This window comes from Nothoprocta perdicaria, unplaced genomic scaffold, assembly GCF_003342845.1.
Source record: "Nothoprocta perdicaria isolate Ctin4 unplaced genomic scaffold, notPer1 scaffold_19, whole genome shotgun sequence".
Taxonomy (NCBI): Eukaryota; Metazoa; Chordata; class Aves; order Tinamiformes; family Tinamidae; genus Nothoprocta; species Nothoprocta perdicaria.
The window spans coordinates 6,590,648-6,611,608 of record NW_020455093.1 but is presented as its reverse complement, the minus strand read 5'-3'; the positions used below and the strand labels follow the sequence as shown (position 1 = coordinate 6,611,608).

Below are 20,961 nucleotides of genomic sequence, written 5' to 3'. Positions count from 1 at the left end.
TCTGTATCATTCTCTTTTATCAGTAAGTAAAATTTGCTAGTTCATTTGAGAATAAGTATGTGAGAAAATTTATTTTTCCAAAACTTCTCCATTTATAGACAAAAATTAATAAGCCAATATTTAATTAAACTAATGTGATATTTAGAAATTATGTATCCATCATAGACTCTCATAAGTTTAGGGGAATGCATCTGCTGCCATGTAGCTGGCTAAGCTACATCTTTCCTCTTGATGCTGCAGGGAGTCAGAGCTCTGGGCAGGGCTCTAGCAAAAACCCAGCACAGGGCTAGTCCATGTGCTCATGAAAGACACATGTCTTTTTTAGGCCTCCTCTCCAACCCCTCAGTAGGGAGAACAAGCAGTGGAGTAGAATCCCTTGAGAAGATGTGTAATTGGAAGTTTTCAAGATCTGACTGGATAAAAGCTCTGAGCAACCTGGTCTGATCTCATTTCTGACCCCGCTTTGGAGTAGAGACCTCCTGGGCTCCATTCCACCCTGATTTACTCTGTAACTTATGACAAGCTTGTTTACCCTCCATTCCCTCTGGAGAGTCTGGAAAATGTTGCACCTCCGTTGCTGTGGGATGAAGCTACATTTCTGGAGAAAATTTACTAGTTTGGAACTGGGCTGAAAGATTTACTCTGAAACGTAGCTCTGGTTTAGTTGAACACCTCTAAACAAGTAGCTATCACTCTGCCCAGAGATGCAATAAAACTCAATCTACACAGAATATGCAAACACTAGCTGAATTCACAAACCCAGTATGTGCAAGTATGTCTGTACTGTGTTACTTGATACTTACATACAAATGATTTACAGTTTAACATGCATATGCAACTGTGTATGTATGATTATATCTGAAACCCCTACGAATAGTATTACAGCCATAATTACCTCATGTAGTTTTCAGCTCATAAATTTTGATTTACAAATAAAATAGATCTGGGACATAATTACTTTATACAATTATTTTCATTAAAATATRTTTTTGATGATACTATTACATATATTTTAGAATCTAATGTGTATCAACAAACATCTAGAATTGTAGACCCATCCAGACAAACCTAAGTACACCTAGTTTCTCTCTTCCTCTTTTYAACTTACTTGTTTCGAAGCCAGATAATTTCTGGTTTAGGATTGCCTTCAGCTCTGCAAGTAAAGTACACTGTATTCCCTGAGGTAACATCCACATCCTGAGGCTCTGATGTAATTCTTGGCCTCTCTGTATCAACAATAAAATACATAAGGAACTCTTATTTAACTTAAAATGACTGAAGAATGGTAAATAGTAAGTTTTCCATATACCTGGTAGAAAAATATTTTTCACAAATGTTTTAAGTTAAAATATTTACATGCTTAATCAAGATTAAATATACTTCTCTCTATGCAAAAGTGGTTGCTGGATTTGACCTCCTCCATCTTTTCTTGGGACCTTTTTGCAGAATGGAATAGATTTTGCAAATTTGCATCAGGCTCTAATGTAACCTCTTTATTTATTTGAACAAAGGCTCAATTTGCATATGCAGAAAAAACTTTAAAGCAGCAAGCACAGGAGCCATTTAAAATAACTTCCTCTCAGCCAGGGTAAGTGCCCACCCTACCTCCCACAGAATAATTTGCCCAGCCTGCTTCCTGAAGTTTCCTTATTCAGGATCCTTAGATGTAGAGAGAGCTGGGAGTGTGCCATGTGAATTATTCTCATCTCAAATCCCCTTGCTGTCTTTTTCAAGGACCCCATAGATGTTTATGTTCATAATTCTTGTAATCAGGTTTGTGCAATCCAAAAGGACAGGACAATTATTTAACTCCTTGGCCTCCTCACGTGATTGGAAAGGCAAAACACCCATCAAAGGATGATAAAAGAAATCTTTTATAACAGGACAGGTGCCACAGTCCAAAGCCTTGGAGTGCTTGCATAAGGAGCTGCATGACCCAGGCTGCACACTACCAGGCTAATGGAATACAGAAGCATGAAAGGATTATAATAAAAGTGATAATCTATTAATCCTTCAGGGACAGAGGACTTCAGTTTCTCTGTAGAGCATTTCTTACAAAGATAACTGAGAGGAAAGAAAAATCCAGTGACCTAACCCTGATTCAAATAACACCAGTAAGAGTTTTAATGGTTAAGTTCTATGAAATTATAAGCACTTCCATAATGCTTTTTTTTTGATTTTCTTTGTACAAAAGGGAATATAGGATACAAACAATATTAATTTACTCCTAACTTAACTACCAGAGATCCTACTTTACAACCCTTTTGTGGTCAAATCTCTAATATAAGCATATATTTCTGGATGATCATGTTAAATTTACTGCATTGTTGCAGTGACAAATTTCAAACACGACCATCCTTGTTGCACAGAAAATAGGCTAAGGGAAAAATATTCTTTCAAAAACAGGCACCCCCCCCCCAAAAAAAAAAAAAAAAAAAAGAAAGAAAAAAGAAAAGAGAGAGAGAGAGAAGGAAACAGTGAGGAATTTTCTAGAAACTATCAGTATTAACCAGCAGTAGCCAGAGTTATCAAAAAGAAGAACAAATTCAAATAAAAATTATGGTTTGGATACATTGAACCCGTGAAAGAAGGCAGCATTAAGTGGCAAACCCACCGCAGTTAAGCTCTTCAGGTGTGATTGTGGCCACTGATCTCCCCTGGATCCTCCGCGGATACTCACAGGTAGCGGCTGCTTGAGCGTTACCCGACTCCGCGTACGTCTTCAGCAGCTCTGCCAGCCACAGGATTTCACAGTCGCAGTGAAGAGCGTTGGAATCTAAACGCCTACACAAAACAAGACGCAGCCATAACGTGTTAACAAGCTGGGACTATTGCCTTAGGAGCAAAATGATTCTGTGATAGCACCAACGCCTTTGTCTATGAATACAGACTAAGTGTTATTTTGAATATAGTTGATGGTCACTTACTCATAAATACTGAATTTTTATTACAAAATTACATATTTTTTCTGCAAGTCTTTCCTTACTGCACGAGAAGGACAATATTCAACACCGCAAGGCCTTACTCAATATTTCTTTTTTTATCTCAGCATTTAGAGTATAAAACTGATTTTGTATATGCCTTGCTTAATAAAGCAACATATTTCTCTACTTCTTTTTTTCTGTTTAATATTTATTACTAGAGTAATTTCAGAGCTAAATGGACATTTTAAAAACTTCTCATTCTGCTGATTAAGCTACTGAGACAAGAACCCGCATTTTTATTTATTTAAGAATTAAGCTCCCATTGTATTCAGTGGACCAGTCACTTCTTTAAGCACCTGCCTACTGGAGATAATGACCACTCATAAATTCTTTTGACTTCCATTCTAGTAGTGATAGTCCCTGATACTATGTAAGGCACTGAACTTTGTAATGAAGGACCCTGTGAGGAAAAGAAAACTTTAAGTCAAGTTGTAGAAATCTGTCCTTATGTATTAAACATATGCATGTGGACATAAAGTTATATGACTCACTGCACAGCACACCCTCAATAGTTCTCAAATAGAGGGGAATATGAAAATGTGACTAGACATAAGAATAAGCCTGCCTCCAATGGAAACAATAGTCTTAAAAGGTCTTGGACAATTTAAACTCCATCATGAGCATTTATCCTAGATCAATGGAGTTTTAAAATACATGACAGAAAAGCCTCTGAAAGTAATCTTGTTATGGCACTAACCATACCCTGTTAAGTTCAAGCTAAGCTTTGCAACTGCCACTGTGGAACTAAGAAGCCTCTATAGCAGTTTTCCATGAGAATGGCACTTTAAGAAGAACTGACCTGTGCGGTTCTTTCTGAAAATAATATCTATGTTCTTAAATCACTGAGGATCTCTGAAAAAAATATACTCAAATAGGAATAAGAAAAGCAATCAAGTCAGTTCCTGAAAGAGATCATAAAATGTTCATCCAATAAGGCATAGACAAGGGGGAAAAAAAATCAAGGAGTTGCGTATATTATTTAGTCTACAAAACAATGGATTCATAATGAGCAAGACCATAAGGCTACAAATATTTCCAAGACAGGAAACAAACAAAAGGGCTTAGTCAGTAAAGACAGTTGGACGGGAAGCAAGGGACTGAATCTATGCAAGTAAACAACTGGAACTCAGCTTTGGAAAAAATTGGTAACATTTCAAACACATGATGAAAAGCATTGTCAAGGAAGGTAAACACTGCAAGAGGAGATACAAAGTAATGAGATTAATTTTTTTTTTAAGTTCAATTATAATTCAGTTTACTTACAGTCTCTTCATAGATTCTAAGTGACTAAATGTTCCAGGAATCAAATGAGCTATTCTGTTGTTATGCAAAAATCTGTTAAAAAGCACAGAAAGATACATGTAACAATACCATGTAATGTTTTCATTCAATTCACATTCTTCTGAACCTCCTTTAAGAGAAAATAATTTTACAGAATAAAAAAAAAAATGCTTTCTTTAATGACTCATTGGTTGCCAGTTATCACATGACTTCGAAGACATATTTGATGTGCCCAGGCGAGAAAAGTGCCATAAAATGACAAAGCAATCAAAGAAGTGAGCTTTGTATGCATCCAATAGAGCAATGAAAAAAAAAAAAAGTCACAATATAAATTTCCTTCTTCCTTCTTCTCAATTCATAACGTATATTTTAGCCAAACATAAATTGTAACTCCTTGACAAATAGTTTTGTCCCAGAAGAATATAACCCAAGGCCAGACCAAGGTATTCTTGACAAAGACTACTTAGTAATTTCAATTGCAATGTTCGATTGAAAATTATCTACAGTGAAGATAAGAATATTATTTTTTGGTTTCAAGCATTCAATCTAATTCAAACAAAGAAGTAAACTGACTTTTCTGTATCTTACCCCAAGATAAACAAACTTACAGCCTTTCAAGTTTCGGGAGATGGGTAAAGGATTCAGGTTCCAACGTTTCTATTTGATTAAAGTGCAGATACCTGAAAATATGTTAAAGAAAAAAGAAAAATACTGAGTTTATTTAATTAAGCTRAAATATTATAAAGCACTTTGATGTTATTAACACATCTTAATGACTGAAAGGTAATGAKGTAGTAGCAAAGCTTTCTTCTGATATCATCCGAATCTTGTGCTTTTATACAGCAGATAGGGGAACTAACAAGAAGAGTTTACAGACCTCTGTATATCTAATAAGTATGTATTCATTTGTGTACCTGCATGTGTGTGTGTGTGTGTATACAGATACATGTTAAAAAAAAAAGCTTGAGGACCTTTATTTTGGAGATTCTGGAGCTACTAGACCTTTGATCCCTTGTCAAGTCCAGTATGCATACATGAATAAAATGAATAACCATATTTAATTAAAAAAAAAAAAAGTAAAACATTGTAGATTGGTTAGAAAACATTTAAAGTTTATAGTTGCAGCATTTTTCATTGGCAAGTGCTTTCAGTACCATCACACTGAGTGAAAAACTTTAAAGATTTCAAAGGGTAGTCCAGTTCATGTATTAAAAGCTATGAAAGCTTGTAAAAGCTATAGAGAATAAGAACAGCTTTATTTTGATCAAATTCTTCTTAGACCAAGAACTTGGACAAAGTGATCAATGTATGCTTAACCAACTCAGCTGTGCGCTGTTTGATGGTGCCTATGTAAACTAAACTACATAAGCTGGTGCCTATGTAAACTATTAATTTTACACAGCTATTAATTCTGTAAGATTGACAAAGTCTGAGATAACAAGACAATAAAGCAGATAATTAGCCTGTAACTGCTGTAACAATGGGCTATTCATAGGTAAGAATTGCAAGGTCAGGGTCATACAGGTCTGGAGCAAGTTGAGTAAGTGTTTTGTAGCTTTGCAGAAGGAAAAAATAAAAAGTAATTGATAGAATTGCACAAGGAACTGTGAAAATGATTTATAGGCCTTGATAGGTCTTTTATAGTTCTTGATTATATCCAAATGCATCCAAACTCCTAAAGTTTCCTGTTTGGCTGTTACCTCTTGACTTATACTCTGGCACATCTGGAGAAAAACTCGCATATATAGAAATCACAGTGGGCTGAAGAATAAAAAAAGCCCATCATTTAAAAACAAACAGAAAATCCCAGCCCCCCAGATCTCCTGAAAATCAATCCCTCAACATGGCAGCTAAGCAGGACAAAGGAACTCCCTTGTACTGAAAGGCTGCACATATTCTGATACCTGAACCGAGCTAAACGCTTGCTGCAGACACAGGAGAGCCAGAGCAAGCAGCGATTCCCAGTTATTCACAGTTCTGGAAGGTGCATGCAGCTGTGGAGCCAGGCACGTGCCTGGCAAGTGACCAGTCCCCCAGTAACAGTGCAGGGAAAGGGCAAGCCGGCAAGCAATGCCAATAAGCAAGCAATGGGGAGAGCAGAAAAAGCCACTAAATCAGCATGAATGCGATCAGACACATCCGAGTGTCAAGTCTGCCCACTGCCAAGGCAATTTGTGGCCATTTCTGTGATAAATCGTGACCATAATAGATTCTGATCCTGTTTTTGTAAGGAAACAAAAAATGCATAATCATGCTATGTCTGCATCGTCTCCTTTTCAAAGCTATGGGAGAATTTCAACCAAATTTCAAAGGCAGATGTCTCAAAGGCAGTTTCTTCCTGCAAGTTCCATTAGAATTGACAGCAGAAGAAAGGCAGCCTCATGGAGAGCTAGCTCTGAGGTAAAGACTAGCAGCACTGAGGTGTTATTTACCCCTCTGGGCAAGAGCTGGCCCTGCAGGCAGCACAAGCTCCGCTGTSCCCAGTGTCACCTAGTCCTAGGGGACCTTCGGGAGGGGAAAAAGCACAGTAATGAATGCAGTGAGAGAAAAGCACATATAGAGAAAAGCAGACACAACTACAGCTCACTTTGTGAAGTAGTTTTCTAGAAATAACTGCACACATCTTCTTGCACAGCAAACACTTTCTTAATATATAGCAAGTTTTTGCATTGCACTTTTACCTTGCAAAAGTAATCTTAGCTTCCTAGTTGGTCTTTTTATTTCTGATACTGGGGATTTCTCCTATTTCTTTGGCATTCACAAGGCAAGTACAGTCACAACTCTCACTAGCCCAAGTAACAAGGCTGGAAAGCCAACAAGCTCCCAGGCACACAAGTCCTTCTCTCAGTCTCTGAATCAGAGGCAAGGTTAGCAAATGCAGAGAAAGAGAGGGCACATAACTGTGCGTTTAAGGGATGCACATCTAATTACACTTGGAGCATCACCTCATAACTAATATTTAGTATTCAAGTGCATTTAGTTTCAAACACAAAGAATGGCTTATTGTGCCTGAAAAMTCATCTGTTTTTTCCACCCATACTAATCAATCTAATTAAAACACCTCTGCTTTACATCTTGCCTTGTTTATAATCTCAGATAATCACTGCAGTAATTCAGGCAGTAAAGCACATTATAAAAGTTATGCTACCTCATCAAGGTAGCAAGCTCGAAAAGAAAAACAAACAAACAAACAAACTAAATAATGAAGTCCAACTGGGAAATATTCCTGCCTGACATGAGTAGTTGGTTGGGATTTCTGAGTTTTTAAAGTAGCAGCTCAAAAAAGTTCTAATTTCTAAAACAACTTATGAACACATTAAGATGGTAAATAGATGTAGGAAGTTAGTAGCAGCAATTCAAAAAGAACTGTAGAAGTATCCAGATTGCATTATAAACTAGAATAAAAAGAATTGAAAATTATTGGCGCTATGACCTGAGTTTTAATCGTATGTTATCACTTAGGTTTATTGGTTACATTCTTTTCTTGTATGAGCCAARCAAATGTTTTAAGGATTTTTAAGTGTGTAATTAATGTAAGTTCTTGAACTGAAAATTAATCCAAACATGTACCTCACACTGGCATATCTTGTATGTTCAGAATATTACATGCTACTAAAAACAGCAGCATAATGTAGTGAAGTAGATTTAAAATCTTTTTGCGTGCTTTTTCAAAAACCTTTTTTATGATACCTTTGTATCCCCCATTTTGGTTATCAATTTCATGTCAAGTAGGAAGCAGAGAAAAGGAAACAGCTATAGGAAATCAAATCCCAAATCAATACATTTAAAGGAAGATAAAAGTTTGATCAAATGAATGCAGATTTTCTATTTTTTATTTTTAAAGTTGGAGTATGAATAGGCAGTATACATCTTAGTGGCATTTGTCTTGTTTCACAACACTGAACTTAGCAATATATCTTCTGTAGTAGAATATTTTATTGAGAATTATCTTTAATAATAGGCCTATTAATCTTTAACACATAGACCTTTAACACATATGCCTATTGTTCATTTCCAATAATATCTCCCCATCTTTGAAAAAAGTACCTGAAATTCATTAGTAGARTATAATCTATGTACTTAAATAGTTWGTCATCTTGATTATTTGAAAGAGAATGAACATACAGATCTTTTCCTACATTTATCAAAGAACTTTCCATGCCCAGGGGAGTAAAGGCCTCCCCTTTACAAGAGTAAAAGGCTTAAACCACAAGCAAGGAGATTTAGATTTGACATAGTAATTATAATGATGTAAAGTACTGGAACAGGATGCTTAAGGAGATTACAGAATCCTATCTTTAAAGGCTTTTTAAATAAAGCTAGATAAATGTCTGTCCCCAGTCATTTATGTTGGTGTACCCTGGCTGATCTTATTTTAGAATAACAGAGATATATTGCACTCCTCAAAGCTCCTTTGGTTTTCGTTTTGTTGTTATTTTGAATAGTTATTTTTAGCAATGCAATGAGATTTTAGTTACATGCTCACACAGGCTCTTCTGTTAAATGTACATAAATKAATATATATATTTAAATGCAACAACTTTCTAAAATATTTGAAAAATGTATTTAAAAGCTACTGAAAATCAAATTAAGGAAGATAAATAGAATGAATATAAGAAACTGCATCACTGTATGTAAAAGAACACATTACTATGTATTCATTTCCCCAAATACACCTAGGGACATAAACTACATAAAACTCTTATAACAGCATATAAAGAGCAAAATTAGTATGTTAATTTGAAAGACAAAAGAATATGTACAATTAGTATTCCAATAAAATCAGATGCAGAAATAAAACTTAATAATTTGATTAGTATTTGAGTCTCCTATTAGTTAAAGACTGCAAAGAAAGTTTTTTCTCTAGTACATGAAACATTCTTAAGCTGAGATCCCAAAAACATAGTTGCTACTTGGAAGAAAAGTCACAGAACAAATACAAGCATGCTTCAAACTCAGGGCAGTTTGGGGACCCAAATACAAAATACCTGTGGCTTCCCAAGCCAGGTATTTGTGACATTGCAGGTGGGAATTTTTTTCCTAAACACAAGCAAACAGAAGCAGTTTTAGCTGCCTATGGGTGCTGCGGCTGGCTTCRAGATAATGTTTGGAAAGAAGGCGAGTTCTCTGCGATTTGTGTCATATTTGCTAGTCCCAAACACATCTTCTGCAGCATCTGAACTGGAAGCAAGTGGCAGTGTTTAATTGCCTGACTTATTCCTTCCATGATCTACCATGACTGAATATTTAGGTGACAAAATGTTTATGACTAAAGTCCTCAGTCTGTTTTGCGTAGGTAAAGTTGACAAGTTTTTCAGCGTTTACTTTAGTGCAAGTGAGTTTCGGAATCTGATTCAAAGATCTTATTCTCTGGGCAGAAATTTTAGAAGAAATTTTTTCTACTATAGTAGAAATATATATAGTTTTTCAGTAGAGCTGAAAACTATAAGTTTTTCAGCTGTTAAAAATTTTGTCATGGAGCTTGAAACAGGATACTACCCAGCAACAGCAATATTTGCTGCTGCTGTTCTTTTTCTATAACTGAAAAGCAGGTATAATGAAAAAAAAAAAGTATTTACTATGCTGTTAAGGGAAAAAATACAAAACAAACTGTTTTAGTWCATAGTACAAAAAATATTATGAATCAAATGTTCACTTTAGAGCTTTCCCCTTAAGAACATACAAAGTAACGAGAAAAATGTTTGAGAAAATCATCAAATCCAGATACTAAGTAGGTTTAATAACTCAAAGTCGTAGAAGCTTCAAACACAAACACATCATACTAAATAGCTGATATAGCCCTAAACCAAAGTTAGAGCACTTAGGATGTATTCACAAAGGGTAAAATTTGCCTTTTGAGCATACTCTTTCTCTGAAGATGAACCAGACCTTGTAGAGTCAGACCCTACATTTTTATGTTAAAGATGCCTATCTCTCTCTCTATAAACTACAAATCTTAATAAACACTCTTTATTTCCAGACAGGCCACTGCTTTCTTGAGCTCATAATTTCAAACCTACTCCTTTTTAACATCTACCTATGAAAAACCTTTACAAGTTAAGCCTAACAGGACAGTCATTCTCAGAGATATCTTAAAGGAACAGCTCTATGTACCCTACTTGCAGCAAGTAATGCAGCTATTCAAAGGCAGTCGTGGAACAACAGCTGTGTCAGACTCCATTTCCAAACTCTATAGCTAGAGATGAATCTCAAATTTTGTTTAAAACTTGATTTTATATGGAATAAAATTGATGTTTTGGGTTAGTGCTGAAATGGATTCTGTATAGTTCTACTGCAGGCCAGGGAGCCTAAGCTGAGACTGAAAAGTACACAAAGAATGAGTTAATACTCCTAATAATTTATGTATTTCAGTCATAATATATAGATCAGCAAGAAATAGAGCACAAGAAAAAAAGTCCACCTGTTTCCACTTGCAGCATATCAAGCTTAGGGCATGTGGAAGAATACTATTTTGGAAGCATGGCAATTCAATAAAGGGACCTCAATATTTAAAATTCTAAAAAGAAAATAAGAATTGCTATTATCATGCAAGTAAGCCCTACCAGTTGCTGTCAATATTCTGTAGTAATCATTTCTAGAGCAGGAGGAAGAGAAGGGCATTAAAGAAACAATTGACAATTTTATATATATTCTACAACTAGCACTTATGTTTTGTGTAAAAGCTCTTCCTTGTGAAAGATTGTGAAATAGCTATGTATTTATAGCATTTGCTACGTTTCTAAGCATTATGGTATTGAATGTATAGTGATGYTTCGCAATTATATAGCTAAATGATGAAATGCTATACAAAAAGTTTTTGTCATGCTATTGACTGTATTTTTCATTCATTTCTAAGATTTTATCTTTAAGTCATGACACAGGAAAAAGATTTTAACTAATCTTTTTAGGAAACAAGTTACTGAAATATCTGTAACATTGAATATCTTATGTTTTTAATGCCTTTATATGGTAATGATTAACAGCTATGTTAACATGTATCAATAACAGTAAGATTTTAAGTTTAAAATCCATTCTGAATTGAAGAGGCTAATTCAGCCTCAGTTACGCTGTCATAAAACRAAATATGTGTGGCAGTCAAATGAACTGTGGTGAAGTTAAGAGTCTATTTATTAGCAATACAAACTGCTTTTCAATATTTTCCACAATTTCACTTCTTCAAACTATTTTGTAACATAGAGGGGCACTGGGAATGCAAATCACAAATGAAAGACAAACACAGAAATGAGGAAGTTGACATAGAGATCATGTTTGCTTGTTCATTTTTCACATGCAAAAGATTATAGGACTATGTGACTAACAACCCATTCARTGCAGACATGCAAAGCATGCAGGCAGAATGCACTGTTCAAGGCGTGCATTTTTCCTCTGCAAGGGAACCATGAAGAGGACAGCACAGAAGAGAAAAGGCACTTACAGTTGTTCTAGAGAGGCAAGTCCTTTAAATGCTTGCCTGTCAATTGACTGGATTTCATTCTTGTACAAATAGCTGAAACAAGAAACAATCAGTAATATTAGTACACAAACGAGGGGTACATGGAGGTGGAAAAGAAGAATTAAGTTGACACATGAAGACAGCTTTTCAACTACATATTAGGAAAAAAATACAAAACAAAAACTAAACACATACACAAAAAGTACTTTGTTCTTGAGAATTCATCCTAAACGTTTGCCTGGGGGGGGAAAAAAAAAAGAAAAGAAAGAAAAAAAAAAAGGACCCTGTAGGCCCTACAGCTCTTTGGCTTCCCAGTTCTCACTGTTACTACTTTTTGTTTCTTTCCCTCTCAGTTTCGTGATGAGCTTTCAAAAGTCAAATTAAATTCAACTTAATGAACAGAATTGCATCAAATTACTTTTTCCAAAATACACTAGGGATGCCATTGGCCTCTTGTTTTCATTAAGATATTTCATCTGAACACTGGTACAGATTTTCAAATTATAAAGTTTTGATTTGTTTATTTAACTGTATTTGGAGAACAAAAGTGATTTTTCTAACTTCTTCTATGTCACTTTTAAAATATTTGCAAAGAAATACAAATCAAAATATGACTATTGTATCAGAAAAACCATATTTCATTTGTGTTATCACTGTATAGAAGATGGATTCCCCTTGATACTCATGATATAACCAGAATAAACACATGCAGGATATCAGTATGTTCACATGTGCTGACTATACCTTTCTTACAGAAATAAAATTCAGTAGTTTCTGGATGGGTTGGTGTGCGTGCTCAAGTTTATCATGCTCATGTTATCATTAACAGTAATGATGGCTTAGTAAGGGAGAGTTTGAGAAAAAAACACACAGTTCAACTTATAACTACCAATTTCTGAATGGAGGCAGAAACAGAAAATACTTGTTCAGTTATTCACTTTTTGTGTTAGGTTAGGTTACAGGTTCCCTATTTCACAGTTATTCGGTAAATGATTAATGAGGCATGGATTTCTACAAAACAGAGTTGAAGACATTTTGGACCACCTACCGTTTCATTAGCAGACATTTTATTAGTAGCCTTTTTGGCTTTTATGTCATTACAGTTTTCAGTAACTTACTGGAAATACTGCAAATTTCTTTTGACACAACAGACAAAATATCGACCTTGYGGGAGGTGGTGGCAGTTTTCACACCGTATCAAGAAAGACCAATATTTCACAATAGGCCCTAATGAGAAAAAAGCCTGAGGGCATCTCATGTTTACTCCAAAACAATTTGGGGAGGTATTCTTCTCCTGAATGTAAATATTTTTCAGTTTATTAGTTGCTGAAATCCCAACATATTGATATATATGGACACAGGGTGCTTGCTTAATATAGACATGTATCTGAACAAAAAGAGTTCCTCCAATAAGAAAAAAAAAACAGAAAATGRAAAAAAAAAGTTTTTTAATATGATCAAAATTCCAAACAGTTAAAATAAGAGAAAAATAAAACTGTAATGTAAAATGACTGTAAAAATACTTTAGAAATGTGGGATCCACTTAGAAAAAAATGGATATTATGTTTCTTTTGGAAGAAGAATTAGTTTTGCTTCTGTTTTCAAAAAATAGCCACTCAAAAAGTATCCAAGTATTTTTTTAAACTCATCTGTTGATGATGTTATACTGTTATTACTGCTTTGTCTCTCCTTAGTTTTTGTATTTGTAATGATATGACATTCCTAACTTTTACTGCAGCTACAATTTTAAATGCACTATATCTTCTCACTATTTGGAAAATTTCAAAAACTGAATAGGCAGTTCATTTTTCTTCAATATACTCAGCAGTCTGCAAATTAATGCTGTTTCCTCTAAGTGCTAAATGACTGAACAGATGAAAAAGAGTGTTTTCAAATGCTTTGGATAAAAAACTTCAGGTAAGTATAGGCAAGTATAGCGTACATCCACAGTATATCTCCAGATTTGAACCCTTCTTAATTTTGAATCTACTGAAACAAGTTCAAGTTCATCCTTAAAATACATCTTTTTCTGTGCTGAATAGGAAACTCTCTCACATAGCAGCTACAGGACAGGCCACTGACTTCCATCCATCACTGTTCCTTTTTACAGACAAACTACCAATAACCCCATTATTGATATGTCCTACGACAGAATTGTTCACCACACTTTAGAGTAGTGTAGGTGCTTCATGGGGTAGAAATAGATATGACATTAACTTTATGTCATTAACTTTATAACATTAACATTAACTAGAAAAAAAATGTGTTTTATAACATTAACTAGAAAAAAAAAAAAAAACATGTATTTTATCTAGTGAGCAGAGATACGACAGAATACAAAACACAGCTTACCAAACTCACAAAAATATTAATCTTTCTAAAATTCAGCTGTGCCTAACAAGTGAAATTTTACAAATACTAAACCAATTTATTTAACTAAATTTATTCCAGTTGCATTAGCAGGAAACTAATTTAAATTATGGATAACAATAAAGTAACCTGACCTACCTAAAAGCTCTGTTAGCACAGCTAAAACTTTAACAATTTTAAAAGGATGAAAAAACAGTGATTTAAAATGGCAAGGGATATATTTTAATAGGACACTATGTTATTTTCTAAAATTTATATTATTTTTCCCCTGCAGAGCTCACAAAGAACTAGCACTTTCCAGAAATTCAATTAAAACCGATTGTGGTCAGAGGAATTCACAGTTTGGAAATGAACAGACAAAAAAGTCAGAGTAGTAGGTCAATCATCTTAAGGGTTTTTTTATTGTTTTGATTTGCTTTTTAAAAAGCCCTTTATAAGGATAATTGTAAGGACTGTATTAAGTCATGTAGTCAACAGAGGTGTTTTTATGTTAGAGGAAAAAGAAAGGTACAAAGTAATGGCAATATGAGGCAGTGTAAAGTAAAATATGACAAGTAAATAAAAATTGCAAAGAGATTTAGAAACAACAAAGGAGACAGCTCACAGAATGCAAAGACATGGGACTAGGGAYCACTGGAGCTATTCAAATGAAAAAGGAGCATGACCTGCTCCTAGCAACAATGATAGAAGATTATATAAAAAGAACGTAATATAAGCAGGGGATATAAGGAACTGTAAGGTAAGAAAGGACAAAAGTCAGCAATTTGGCAAATCTGCAATGTATATTCCATCACTATGACTCRGTTCATCAAACACAGACCAAATCTTGCTACATTTCCAAATTTCATACTGCTAAGCAACAGCCTCGAGTCCCTTTTATCACAGCTTTCTCGTATGATTCTTAACCTCCTCTTTTCTTATTAAGTGAATATACCTCTATATTGCTGTCAAAATAATTTTATTTTTCCATTTTTATTTCCAGTACTTCTTTCAAACTGGCTTCTAGCCTACTGCTCTGTCTCTATCAAACTCCTTACTCTTATCCAGAAAAGATAAGAGTAATTGCCATAGTACATTTGGCTTACATTTTCCCCATATCTCCTCCCTAAAGCCTTTCCCTGTTACTTTAACCTCAGTGTTTCAACTGCTGATTCCAGACCACATAGCACCCTACATGTTATACCCATAATATGCCTCCGTCTTGAATTTTCAGTTATCTTCTCTCTTGGAGAGTAAACTGTTGAGTTTCAGGATCAGAAAGGATTATCCTACYAATTTTTCACTAACCTGCATACATCCCTGTTACAAGTTTGGGGAGCTTTCCTTTCTCATCTTTCTGCACTATCTCCACAAGTCGATTAACTCAACAACTTACAGGAAGACAAYAAGGTATATATTGTACCATATACATATATATAAACATGATATATCGGGAGAATATCAGCTATTTTGCTCATATGAAGACRACTTTTAACGTTATTATAGAGATCAGAGTTTACATTTTCCCTTGAAGAACAGGGAATGTAACAAGAAAATTTATACTAAATTGCTGAAGTACAAGGTGTAAAGATACAGAAAATACATAGCCACTACTAATGTCCAAGCTACTAATGCTTTTTTGATCTTTACAGAAGAATCATATTGCCAACTCTAAGCTACACGAAAGAAAGAAGACAGAAAGACAGAAAAAATACCCTCTTGGTTTTCCAGCAAAACAATGATAATGACATTTGTTTTCTTTCATCTTTTAGCATATGAATTCAAAAACATTATTACCACAAACAGGATAACCATACAAAACTGTTTATGGAACTGTCAATATTTCAATTATATAAAGAACAACAACAAAAATATATAAATGAGCTCCAAAATATGTATATGCATCTTTTTTAAAAAAATGAAGTGCCAACTTCTACGATGATTAATATTTTTAATGTACAGAAAATTGTGGCAAGATCATTAATCTTTATCAATATTTGTTCTCCTGATGGACAGTTCTGAAAATAAATGCATCTCAATTTCAAATACAAATAATATGAAGAATCATTTGAAAATTCTGAGACTAAATCTCCTACAGGAAAAAAAGTATTCTCTGAAAACATAAAAAAGATATGCAGCAGAGATATAGGAACAGATCTTGATCTCTCTTGGATACTGACCTTCTTTCTTTATAYACATAAGATTTATATTTTGCTAAATCTGAAATATTGAGAAAAGACAGGCTTTTTAAAATTACTCAGTAAGGTACACGTTTTGAGAATTACAATCCAATACTTCAGTTCCCTTATCATAATGAGCAGCATAATGTCCCAATAATTCATTCTCTGAAGCAGGACAAGCTGTACTTGCAAATAGGATCAGGTCGTCCTTAGTAAATAAACCTAAAACACTTCAGATCATTTGTCTCTATAAGGCTAAATCCTGAAAAATATTTCTAACGTTTATTAATTAACAATCTCCTTCTCCCTAGTTTCTATTTGAGGTGATCCTATTGGAATCCTATTGTTTTCCTTTGTTCCACAGAATATACCTAGCCTGTGCTTACTCGACTGAAACTGTCACTGCAGCTCAGCTCCATTTGGTACAATTGAGCCTTCTATGTTTGCATCTGCTGCTACAGGGAATCAGCTTGATTTGATCATTTTAATGTATAATTCAGGACACTTACAGCACAGTGCACTGAACTAGGCAAAAAAGGTTTTAAAGTCTATTTTGGCAAAACTGAGAGGATAGTTTTAAAGAAGATATTTCTCCAGCTGAATCCACTACCACAGTCAGCTTCTATAGTCATCTTCTGTATTATATATATAAAGTTTCCAGGGAGAAAGAGGAATAGGAAAAACATCTTCCCCTTAGCGATATAGATATTCATGAAATGAAGATATATATGAAAGATATATATGAAGATACATATGAAGATATATATGAAAACAAACACRTGCAGTAGTTCACTAATTTCTTTTCACTCTTTCATTGAGCTGAATAGGGTATATCTTAGTATTGTATTATCCTAGTTTCAATACATTTATATTAAAAAAGCATGTAAAGATAAAGAACTAATAAGAACCTAATCACAAATCTGTACAGTTGCAATGTAAAGTCGTTTGGTCATCCTGAATTAGTACACCTTAAGTGCTTCACTTATTTTACATCTAAGGTTACAAAACATCAGCTTCACTACACAAACATGTACTATAAAAATACAGTACGTACTTTAATAATGCATTGGGGACAGTCTGTTCAACATTCTCCTTCCTGCAGTTTTATACTGAGTAAACAATTTTATTACTGAAAGATGATATACATAAAAATGAGACTAGAGAATGTAATCAAACACAGCTTTGAAAACCAAGTGGCATATCTGCAAAAATCTATGTGATTTTTATTTCACTCCCACGTCCTTCCGTCTAAGATCTAGCCTGGTTAAAATTTTGAAAATAAGATGGAAATTTTTTTTTTGAATTATTGCTTTAATTGCTTTAAGACCTAGGCCCTATGGTTCATCAAAGAGATTCTCCTATTCTCCTATAAACTTATACTGCATCCAGTGAACAATTTGGACAGTAGTTAAAAAGCTTATATAAATTCCAGTCTTATATAAACAGAAATTTTGGACTAGCGGCTCCTGACCCATTTTTCAAAATGCAAACTAAAAACGTATCTGTATGGAAATTTCAATGCATCTTTTAACAAGTGAGCTCTTAAATCCTTCAATATACTCCTTTTAAAATTATTTTACAAATTGCATTTGATAAATAGGAGCTAGTAGTTCCTTTAAAACCAGTAGCCTATAAATAAATATCCCAGTCTTCGGTTAGCAAATCTCAARCCACCTATTCATAGAAAGACAGATTTACAATTCTCTCTTCCTCTACCCCCGGTAATTTAATTTTACAGATTTTCAAAGCCGTGTGTGACATGAAACAGTAAGTCAGATTAAAATACTTTTCTATTTCATGAGTTAATATCAATTACATTTCGATGCATAGGTTACAATCATTTAACTTACAGATATTTCAGATTTTCAAGGTCTTCAAATGCCCCACTAGGTATTCTTTTAATTTGATTGTTGTTTAGAAGCCTATGAAAAAAAAATTGTTTATTTTAAAAGTTCTGTAGGAGAGAACCATAAGAGAAAGACAGAATGTGTAACAGCAGATATAAATGCAGCATTAAAAATAAAAWCAACTATTATTCCCTAACAGTAACAGCTGACAGAAACAAAGTGAATCTAAAGCTGAAATGGTCTGACTTTTTGCAGATAATTTGAGGTTAAAATGGAGCAGAAAAAAAAAAAATAAGATTTCCTATTAACAGGTAGATCTAAGTGGCTTTCCCTACAGTGTTTCTTAGTAATATTCTGTGTACTGGACCCTTTACATCATACATTAACRCAACTGGCTGTATTCACAGCTTTCTCCCCAAATTTGATTGCACAGATGTATGAAATTCCAAACTTATTTGTGACTTGTGGATCAGAGCTCAGGGTTTGGGACAGGAAAAACCTAAGGGTTCATATTTGACAAAAACTGAATTGCAGAACCAGGGACAGAGCTTGAACAGAGGTGTGATGAAAGGTGACTGAAAAGAGAAATAGCCATTGAAAATGTCAAGGGAGTACAGATTTGGACAAAATGCTTTTTGAGGAAAGCCCTATCATTTTTTAATCTGACTAAAAACATTACGATATCTGAATAAATTATTTTTATATGCTTAGAGGATAGATACATAATAATGATGCAAAACAACTCATTTGCTTTTCATTTCTACTCATTTGCAACTTGTGTTCTAAAAAACAGGTGGTCAAATTTGCAACTATCAACTTTGCATTTTTAAAAGAAAGACAACTCTTCACATTAATAATTTCTCATCTCTGCAAATATATTAGAGAATAGAAATACGCATGCATTTCAAGAGTTATGTTTGAGGGAAAGGCTGAGATACTAAGTTAAAATAATTATACACATATTCTGGGAGTATAAAAAAAAAGAATCTTCACTAAAGATGGATTTCTCTTCAGAAACACATAGTACAAAAGACCTCTATAAAAGGAGGTTCTGCAAGAGCAAAGGCTTCTGACTTCTGCTCTCCTGGCTGGTCCATTAGAGCAGGACTGCTCTGAAACTTTGAGAACAGATTTTGTCAAGTATTTTGTAACTGAAGCTCATTTGAACATCTTTGAATGGCATGTTGTAACTGCAGGATACAATATGTGATACTGGATTTTGAAAAAAAAAGATAAAGTTCTATATTATTCATATTTCTTATGAAAGAATGTTAATAAAAATCAGGATGTTAATAATTTTATTTTTTACTGTAATAGGCACATACCTTTTATTGCTTGTTTCAAATATACTTTCGGCCTAAATTTTGCTTCCTTCACCTGTGTAAATACTACAGTTGAAATGTGTGAGACTACTTACCTATGAAGGGGAAAGCAAATTTGGCACAGTATCAAAGCAACTATATTACATCAAAAAGGAAAAGTATCTTAGGTTGAAAAAAGACTTACAGTGTGTTCAGATTTTTAAGCCGTCTAAATTCTCCAGGCTGGATTTCTTTAATCCTATTAAACCTTAGGTCTCTGTAGAGTGAAGAAAGAAGAAACAGCTTAGAAAAACCTATGTAGTTTTCTTCATATTAAAAAGCAAACTAAGTAAAAATATTTTGTCTATAAATCATGGCTTTTGCCTAGGAACAGAAGCAAAGCAAATCCCAGTGTTAACATGAAGTCTAACAAGAAATTTCACCAAAACAGAGCATATCCTGGCTTAGTGGGCAGCACTGACACCCATCTCTGGGTTGGACCCCTATTCGCTAGCGATGTTCCCTTCCTCGGGAACTGCATGTTCTTGAATTAAATCTCTTGAATTAAATCTCACTAAGTCACATTGCATTTGCCCTCTGTTTGGAAATAATGCACTTGAACAGACAACAGAAATGGGAAACAGGAAAAAAAAAAAAAAAAAAATAAAAAATAAAGGAGAAACAAGATGGCTTTCATGACGGTTAAGACACTCATTCCTTCACTCTGCATAACGAGACCTAGACGCTTTGCACCTCAGCCTACTTTTAAATCCTCAAATCCAGCTGCTTGAAGCAAATACTTTTCTTAATTGATTACAATTTTCCTTCTATTTTTTTCATATTATTTTACGATGCTCAGTTCAAGGAGATTAAAACTGTTTTTACAGAGAGATAAGACAGAGGAGGGCTCTTCAAGGGGCACCGCAGTGTTGGCCATGGCGACCTTGCCCCCAGCTCCTCCAGGTGCCAAACTACTTCGGTGCACACATTCCCACTCCTTTCACCAGATTAATTCTCCAGCCAGGTGAGCCTAAGCAGCCTCAGCTGCCCAAGGGGACCAGGAGCTGGGACCATCTCTCAAGGTCTCCTCTCCTCGCCTCCGTCTTCCCCGATCCGCTCACAAAAGTACAATTCCGCAAGCAGCAACACAACCTCCATCCGGCAGGAGGCAACACAACAGCCACCTTTCTCCTAGAGCTGAGTGAATTAGGTGTCTATAGATAAAATGTTTCAACACACTGACATGGCAAAATTAGTTTTAATGAAGACTAATTATATATATATATTTTAATTACTACTAAAAATTGGAAAAAAAACCACAACAGTACAGTAAAACAGTACAGTAAAATTGGAAAAAAACCCACCTTGTTAATCTAAGTTTAATGGGCTTTAATGGTATGTTCCTCCAAAGGAGACTTCATATATTAATTCAGCAAATAGTCTTGCTATGCATTAATTTAAGTTTTTTACATTAAGTGTTCAGCCCCAAATCCTCAGCAATAACAGATAAGAGACCACAAATAATGTTTAAAATAAAGAGCACAGAAGCTCTTTTGTTCTCTAAAT

General features: G+C 34.5%; 1 protein-coding gene across 1 annotated transcript in view; it reads right to left on the bottom strand.

The window, feature by feature from the left end:
- The window catches only part of PXDN (peroxidasin), a 68,859-nt gene that overhangs the window by 27,494 nt on the left and 20,404 nt on the right, over window positions 1–20,961 (bottom strand). Inside the window, exons 2-8 of the mRNA XM_026037067.1 lie at window positions 19,601–19,672; window positions 18,098–18,169; window positions 11,701–11,772; window positions 4,874–4,945; window positions 4,248–4,319; window positions 2,615–2,784; window positions 1,109–1,226 (exon numbers count right to left, since the gene is read on the bottom strand). Coding sequence (XP_025892852.1) covers window positions 1,109–1,226; window positions 2,615–2,784; window positions 4,248–4,319; window positions 4,874–4,945; window positions 11,701–11,772; window positions 18,098–18,169; window positions 19,601–19,672 — 648 coding nt within the window. The remainder of the gene's footprint in view (window positions 1–1,108; window positions 1,227–2,614; window positions 2,785–4,247; window positions 4,320–4,873; window positions 4,946–11,700; window positions 11,773–18,097; window positions 18,170–19,600; window positions 19,673–20,961) is intronic.